General features: G+C 31.6%; 1 protein-coding gene across 4 annotated transcripts; it reads left to right on the top strand.

Annotated features, from left to right (window-relative positions):
- Positions 1-449: 449 nt before the first annotated feature.
- On the top strand, positions 450-7,589 carry LOC131668816 (uncharacterized). Of its 4 annotated transcripts, none has more exons than XM_058943260.1 (5): positions 450-636; positions 709-1,326; positions 3,884-3,977; positions 4,050-4,222; positions 7,396-7,589. In XM_058943260.1, the coding sequence occupies exons 2-5, from the start codon at positions 1,153-1,155 to the stop codon at positions 7,525-7,527; spliced, it is 573 nt and encodes a 190-aa protein (XP_058799243.1). In that variant the 5' UTR covers positions 450-636; positions 709-1,152; the 3' UTR covers positions 7,528-7,589. The 4 variants fall into 4 exon arrangements, with proteins under 4 accessions (XP_058799243.1, XP_058799244.1, XP_058799245.1 ...); XM_058943261.1 differs by having other exon boundaries at positions 1,120-1,326; XM_058943262.1 differs by having other exon boundaries at positions 1,197-1,326.
- The last annotated feature ends 1,167 nt before the right edge of the window (positions 7,590-8,756 follow it).

Genomic DNA, 8,756 nt, shown 5'->3' on the forward strand with positions numbered 1-8,756 from the left:
TTCCTTTTCTTTCTCACGAGTCGTGTGATTGGCGCGATACTCGCAGAGAAACCTTTGATCGACATGTGTTTGCTGAATCAACCTACTCCTACTCGGTATAACTATAATGTCGGCTGTTTTATGCAGCACGTCAAGTTCTCGAGTCTGATGGCGTTACGCCACACATTGAGTGCTCATTGCGCGTTGAAAATTATTTGGAAGGCGTTATCGGTGAAATATCGAACGAATGACGGCGCGACGATGCTGACATTGTTCAGATATTGACTGAAATTGTAATAAATCTGTCGATAAAGCATGGTTCGCGCTAATAAGCGCGAGTAGGCCAACGTCACGAGGCCTCGTGTCATTGCATCGGCTGATGTTGCTTGCGTATCGCGGTAGGGCTTCAGCTTCGCACTAGCCACGCAGCCTGGCAGCCCCATTTGCCACTCTGCTCTCCGTCGCGAAACCCCGATAGAGTAGAGCTCCGTCGTGAGATAGCCGAGAAAACGGGATAATCAAGTGACTGCAGTGGAAATGACAGCGCACGCGAAATCGGTGCTTTTACATAAGATTTATGTTGCTTCTGTAATCAGGCTAAGATGAAGTCCTATAGGTCACTTCGTTAAATACGATGAAGTTTCTAGATGGTCTTAGGTAAGTAATGTGCTACTTTGTGAATTCGATTATGAAAAAACTGAAACTTTCTCATAATATTTTTGGAACAAGGCCCTCAATGGTACAAATATTTCACATATTGTGCGGATGAAGAAATATTTATAAATGTCTTATTTGTTTCAAAAAACTACTGTATAGGACGTTGATCATAGATGGCAATATAAAAGACTCGATAGAAAAGAAAGAACTTGTGTTCGTGAAAAATAAATCATTATGGGCTATTCATTTGAGATTCGGTTTTTCTTTCACTATTATGTGCATATACTCAGTGGTAATATTTTCAACGAAATCTAAAATGGAGACAATTTGTATACTCAAACTCTCGAATTATTTAGCATTTGATTTGGTCTTTGTTAAATGAACTTTAGAAACCTACTCTATTTGGCTTTTCACTTTGCAATACTAGTTATTTTGAACATTTTTTTGATTTATTTTTACGTGCGCGTGATGGCTTCGAAGAAGAAAGAAAGTCAAGAACACAAATAAGAGAACGTGATGTTATTTCAATTAATTACCATTGCTGTCCTACCTTGGATCAGCATTGGTCTTCATATACTCTACACGCTGGAAGTTAACCCCGCTGATTATTCATGTAATCATCAAAAGCAAATCAAAGGAAATCCTACAACAGTGTTTGAATTTGCAACTAGCTCCCATGCATTAGAAAAGGTATTTATAATCTTTATTATTTTTTAATAAATTACAAATAACAGAAAAAGTTTTGCATATCAAAAGTAAATCTATACCATACGCAATGAAAAATATAGTCAAGAATTATTTCATATTAATTGAAAACAATTTTATGTTATTTTATACTCATAATATTGTTTAATATTATATACATAATGCGCAAAATTGCGGTAAAAATTCTATAAATTATTATTAATTGTCATATAGAAATTCGTAAGAATACATGAAAACAAAATTTGGAGATTATTTCGGACATAAATAGTGCCAGAGTAAAGCAAACATTTTATCGTTCGTTGCGTATATTGCATTTATCAGTAATGTTCTGCCCGATTTTACGGTTTTCTTTACAGCCTGATATTTATTTTTATAAAATCAGATCCAAACATAATCTAGATCATCGATTAAAATCGGTTATTAAGGCTCAACAGTGAAAGATGTATAGCTGATTGTTAATTTGTATAAAAATTTTTTTCGTATAAACTAAATTATTAACCATATGCATACAATATCTAATATGAAAAAAAGCAAAAGTTAAAAAAATACGTAAGAACTTAAATTAGGAAACAGTTAGTTTGATACAGTTAGAGAAAATATCGATCTAATTTTTACATTAGATATAAAGTTGTTACATAAAATTATTGCATTTATAAAATCTTTACGTTGTACGTGTTTCACGAAAAATGAAAAAATAAATATTTCTTCTACCTAATAATTGCTTAAACTGTATAATTATGGTTTTTTAAATAAAAGGACTTCTATGTCTTATTGTTGATAAGTGTGTGATGTGTTCACCTTATATTCGCGAATCAACTTTAAATATTTTTATATTATAATATTCATCACAATTCTATTCCATGGTAAAATATTCATCATTTTCTTTTAACTAGATAAAAGTTGATAGATAATATAATATTTGAATATTGATACGTAGCTTTTCACTCAATACATACAATCTTTTGATTGAAATTGGGTAAAGTTATAAAATAATGTGCTATAATATAAATAAGGATACTGCAGATTAGAAAGCTAATATCAGAAACATATTTTAAGTGACTTATACTCTTTTATGAACATTGATATACTATTGTAGTTTCTCTTACAGAAGTGGACACAAAAAAAATTTATTCATAACTTTTTAGGAAAATATACAATATATATTAAATAACCATTTACACTGCTGTTTCCTAATTAAGAATAAAAATGATACTTGAACAAAATTCTGCATATCGCAACTGAGAGATTAGATATATATAATGTGTTTTTTATTTACAAACATAGATTTTCTAATGAACAATATATTTTTAAGTGTACGTTTATAGGGTACTTGGTATATGTTAAAAATATTTCATGAAGACTTTAACCGAAACTTAAGAAGCATATAAACAGTATTAAAAATCATAAAAATATGAAACCGGTATAGGTTCATATGCCGAAATATATGATGTGAGAAAAACTGTCGCTCATAGATCACACTACAATGAAGTATCTCTTACTTGTAAAGAGGATGTACAAGTTGTGAGAAAAATTTAGTTAGTATCCTATGGTTTTGCATGGATGAGCGAGTTTACGTTCACCAGTTAAGAGTCATGACCGGTTAATAGGAATGAACCAGAAGACCGGATTCGCAATGAGAAGCCGCAGTATCCGTTCAAAATGCTGAGAATATCCATGGGGCTAGTCAAGCAGAAGATTTCCGGCTCCTGTGGGATTCGCTGTACCCCCAGCTGGACATCAAAGGTTCAATGTCGAGAGCGAACGATCGGTTCGGTCTTCATAAAATTTGGTAGATCATTTGGTTCATGAAAAGCGTTTGTACTGGTTGAAGAACAGAAAGAACAACGTTTCAGAGATTTTTTATAATTTATTTTTCGGCCAATTCCGTAAAGTAGTGCAATAAAATCAATGCCATGTGTAACTTTAGAAGTAATATGGCTAATTCTTATTTTTTCTACTTTTTGTATACTGATAAGCAGCAATTGATACTTAATTATTTTTTACTTATCTGTCGAGAGTTAAATGATCTTGAATAAATAGTAAAAATTGATCAAGTTCCAATGGTGAATATACGAGTACATCATAACTCGATTGGTGATAGGTAACAAGATTGCCTATCTATTCTGCTCATGTGAAAATCAGCGTCCCATCATCGCCTCGAACCCTTTGAAATCCACTTCAAACGGAAGTTCACGCGCGCATTGTCATACAAAATCGAAATTGGACGAGCAGCTACCGACGTGGACGCTTTGACTGGACGAGCAGTATTCCGAGACCCGACTAATGGGGCAGCAGATCGTCAGGTCAATCGAGATCCTCGAGAATCAAACCCTGACGAGCTTAAAGCACTGTAATCTACTCGCTTACCCTGTAACGCGACATGAAACGGTCTGTAATCGAAGCTGGTACGCGGTATTTCGGTATTATTCCGAGATATACGGATCTATTTATAAAGTTTCATTTTAATAATGATCCTTATACGTATAATGTGTCTTTGTAAATTTACCTATAAAGGATCTCAAATTGACAAATTACTTTACAGTTCATGCCATGGTTGACAAGGTTTAAAGAAGCTGATAATCGACCAGTATCGATAAGAAAATCCTACACAGGTTGGATGATATTGCCTATTTTAGGTAATACGAATAACGAATACAACTGCGATGGATTATTCGTATGTCGCCATACAATTATCACATTTTTTTCAGGAGAAATACGATTCCATGCCAAGCTCCTTGATTACAGGCCAGGGAAACTCTTTGATCTTGAATTTTCTGACGACTTGTTGAGGCAAAGAATCATTATTCAAACACGCAGTTACCACGATCGAACTCTCTTACAAACTACTATTCACTTCCGCCGTAATTCATTACTCTACCATGTAAGTATGAACAAGAAAAAAATTAAAAATTTCCTTTTTCTTGCTTGCGCAACCAAAGTAAGCCTAAAATCGAATGTCTAGGCACTTCTAAGCTCTCATACCTATCCGAAAAAGAACACGCGACAAAGACAGCGAATAAAAACCATACAGCAGCATTGCTTCTTCTTAACACGCCAAAGGCATATGCGAGGGGATACCACCCCTCAAGTTTCAGTCGCGTGCCCTTAGCTACGTTCGTTAAATCCCGCAACAAAGAACGTAAATCGCTCTTCTCTTGCATAATCCTGAGTGAAGGCGAGAGCACGCACCTGGACATGCACGTCTGATTTTCGCCGGGAACTGCTTCTCGTCTTTTCGTCTCCCTATTTCGTCGTGCGGAAGGAAGGGCGGTAAAAAGAGATTTTTCCCTGCCAAGATCGCCTTGTTCGCGCTCATAGGGCGGAGAGATGGGGTTCAAAGGTATATTATTAAATACAGTAGTAAACGGAGAGGAAAAGGATCGACTGCTGCAGTTTCACGATTCCACGTACGGGTATCTGTCTTGTAAATTTATAGAATGCCGCATGTAAAATAAAAAAAAAGTTACTATTTCTGCTACGTCGTTTTCGAATGAATAATTACATTTATAATTATTTTGACGCACAAATGTTTACGTGGTATCTATACAAAAATTACTTAAATACATTTTTTAATTTATATTTTTATTTAATTATTTAAAATTCAAATATTATTTAAAACTTCAGACTGCACTGTAAGTTATAATTATTTTCTAATACGATTTAATAATTATCATGTATAATGCTTTCATGAAGCTAGAATCCTCTTATAAAAAAGAGAACCTGACAAATTGAAGCCGTTTTAATTTTCAAATTATCGAAAAAAGTTTTGATCTGTATTCGTACATTAAAATGAATGCGGAAAAAAGACGAAAAAGATAAGCGTGCAAAACGCGATAGATATCACTAGTAATGCATGTACAAAATAATCATTTCTAAAAATGTATTTCGTAATTACTTATATGATTTACATATTTTATAAATGATTTTTCTAGTCACATTTTGATAGATCTCCCAACAAAAAATGTTCGTGCTACCAAATAAAAAGTTTTATTATAGGTCACAAAAATTCGATTTTGTCTTTTTTGTTTCCAATTTTAGCTTGAATGATTTATAAAGATCTAAAACTTATCAATTATTGGAAATTTTGAATATTATAAATAACAAAAGACGATTTAAGTATTTACATCGTGATTTTTTCATTATTAATATTATAATAGATATTAATAGATATTTTACTTTGTCAAGCATGCAAATGAAAATACAATTTTATCGGATCGTTTATCTGCCTGCGAATAAATGATTCCAATAAAATGAACTGTCAAATACTTCTATGCAAAATTCCATTTTGTACTTATTTACTGTCCATAAAAACAAATGAATTAATTTGGAGATTGTTTTAGATACATATTTTATATGAATAAGAATAGCGTAAACATATGTTTTAAAGAGAAATTAAAAATTTTTATTTTTTCTGCTACTTGTCATATCTCCTGATAATAACATTTATACCGAGAAACATAAATTTCAGATATTTTAGTTCGAGCCAGTTTGAGCCAAGTGGTAAAGTACACTGGAGAGAATTTTGATTGGTTCATAAAATCGTTCTTGCAAAATTATTCGTATTATATTTTGACATATATTGAATATATTGTGAAGATATAATAATTTGATATTATAGTATGCTGTAATGCCGATGGAAAAATTTTTAATTGAAAAGAAAAAAATTTGAATAACTTTTCATCAGTTTCTGTTTTATTTGCACTCCAGCTGTGTCGTTTGCACTCGATTTATATGCTGATAATCGAGGAGCTTAATTGTCATAGTAAAAAATTTATTTATTCCTGGACTATCAAGAATTTTAGTTTAAACGATAAGAATATTAACGATTATTTGGATTAGCCAATTTTTTTATTCAATTATGGTGACAATTATGAGTGACATTTGTGTCCACAAGGATGGAACAATATTAACTATGAGATACGAGTACATATCTTTGACGAATCAATGGCTAAATACCATTCTAAACTAAATATTCTTTTGCAATAGTAAACGGACATGGAGAAAAAGTAAATTATATGTAAATCAGACAAATATTAATTTTTATAAAATAATACCGTTAGAGGTTTCAACGATATGGTTTTATTACATGACTTCAAAAATAAAACGAAAAATTTGTTAACCCATGGCAAACTTATTGTGCTAAATAAAATAATGATTAATAATTTTATAATACACTTTTGGAATTTTCGTATGTTGAGGCGTTCCACGTGAAGATTCTGATGCTGAAGGAATGCGCTGACACTTTTCGAAGATAATCTATTTAGCAATGTGGAACTTCATGTTGACACTAAAGTATTCAAAGTTCATCGAGGAATTTTGACGGTACATAGTTCATGGTTTTTAGAATAATTAAAAATATATCTAAACAAAAGCATTTTTTATATTGAAAAGAATATTGGTAAAGCATTGAAGGAATTACATTTAAACTGGTAAAATTGAAAATCTCGAATTTCTTGTAAAGAGTTGTTCGATTTTTCTAGTTGCGGCTAAAAAATATGTTCTTGAGATTCTAACACTGTTGGAATTACACGCTGCAGAAAACCTTAAACTACAAGTTTCAAATTATGTCGCAGCTCATGCTGCTGTGATATCGTTGACAGTCCATATTTTGAAAATTTACAAAAATCTAGTCCTCATTTTTTGTTTGAAATAATTAATTGAAGGAAAAAGTAGAATGTTCCACACCATATTCCTCAGTTGTAACTATTATGTTATAACTAAATAAGCCTTTATGTAAATAACAACATACGTTTAAATGATAAATATAAGAAATTTATTCTAATTAATTGTTTGAATTCGATTTTCTTGATGATAAATTTATTTAGGTCCCTTGATTATAAATAAAAGATTTTTAAAGAATGATTATTTTATCACATCGATCACATTTTATTTAATGTTACTTTTATAATTGATCTTAATGCTCTATTAAATTTATATCGTTCCCGAAAGTAAATCAATTATATCCTTCTTCTACTCCATCTCACTGCTTAATGACATATCGGCCAGCGGCTGCAAAATGAAATATTTTAATGACTTGAATTATTTATGTTTCAGTGCACTATCGGATATATTTTACGAGTTTATATGAAATATCAACTTGAGAAATCAATGAAGAATCTGACTGTAACTGTGGAAAGTTTAGGCGATTCTAACAAGATTCCTAATTTTTCAAGAAAACATTTGTAACAATCCGTGCGAAGATGAACGATAATATTTGTTCTTGTTTTTAATTAAATATGACTGCAGTTCAATTTACAAGAAATAAATTATTATTGTTAAAGTTAAAAATTATTAATAAGTTTGTGAAAATGTTATCAATCCTCTGGCATTTTCTATGTTATCGACTAATGGTATACATATATACTGAACTAGAATCAGCTGACTAAAGTTTTAAAAATGAAGAGGTCGACACTTTATGAATCGATTAGGCGCGCGATTCAATAATTTGAGCCTTTTCAATAAATGTTATTTCTAATTATAAAACATGTTCAGTTTGACCACTACAACAATAGAGCTATGTTAGTCGTAGTTTTTGGAATAATAAGATATCAACGGGGAATTCAGCAAAACTATAATTGTACGTGCATAGATAATTTCGTTGCAACAATGGATCTTTTAATCATTCATCTCGCAAAACAACTGTCAACGGTAAATTCTTCCAGGTCAATCCATTGCCTAGAGCATTTACATGTTCGCATATATGCAAAAGCTTAGAACTGCGAGTCCGCTGGCCATGACGTTGATTGATATTCCTCGTTAATTTGTGGGACTATTTGTGCTCTCGTGTAATATCGTCGACAGAATTCAATGGAGCGCCATAAATAGCATTGGGCCGCTTTGCACCAATAGGTTTCAACATGGCATCGGCTGCAGTATGAATAAGCAGTCATAATTGTCGAGCGTCAATGTTGAATTGTTGCCTTGTGATTTTTCGCGGAATTTTGTCGTCATGTATTAAAATATTTCTTTTTTTTAAATTCTGTTTTTGGATTAACAAGTTTCGACAATTAAAAAAAGATATTTTTTCAATAGTAAAAAAATGAAGATTGACAAGGTTTGATTTTATAAATCTATATGGTCCAACGATGGTAATAGAATATGTTACGTATGTGACTTTTTAACTAGATAAATTTTTACGGAATGCTATTGATATCTATTTTGATTATTCATCATAATATGGATATTGAAATATCGTAGAACTTTTAATATTTTTCAATATGTCACGAGCTTAATATATACATACCACACAACACATGTGCGAATATGAACTCTGTACAAGAGGATCAAATTAAATGAAAGAATACATTTTTCAAGGTAACTTGACATAGCTCGTGCGACGAGCTATTTTTTTTATCTAATCACGGTCTTTTTCTCTAGTAATAAAACGTACATAAGAAATAAATTGATTTTTATAA

Source organism: Phymastichus coffea, unplaced genomic scaffold (genome assembly GCF_024137745.1).
Source record: "Phymastichus coffea isolate CEN01 unplaced genomic scaffold, Cenicafe_Pcof_1.1 PCOF00084, whole genome shotgun sequence".
NCBI classification, from domain to species: Eukaryota; Metazoa; Arthropoda; class Insecta; order Hymenoptera; family Eulophidae; genus Phymastichus; species Phymastichus coffea.

Bases quoted from the DNA above. Each gene is read 5' to 3' on its own strand.
- LOC131668816 (XM_058943260.1), top strand. From the start codon at position 1,153: ATGTTATTTCAATTAATTACCATTGCTGTCCTACCTTGGATCAGCATT. The intron at 1,327-3,883 runs GTATTTATAATC...ATTACTTTACAG, and splicing joins GCTCCCATGCATTAGAAAAG to TTCATGCCATGGTTGACAAG. The intron at 3,978-4,049 runs GTAATACGAATA...CATTTTTTTCAG, and splicing joins GATGATATTGCCTATTTTAG to GAGAAATACGATTCCATGCC.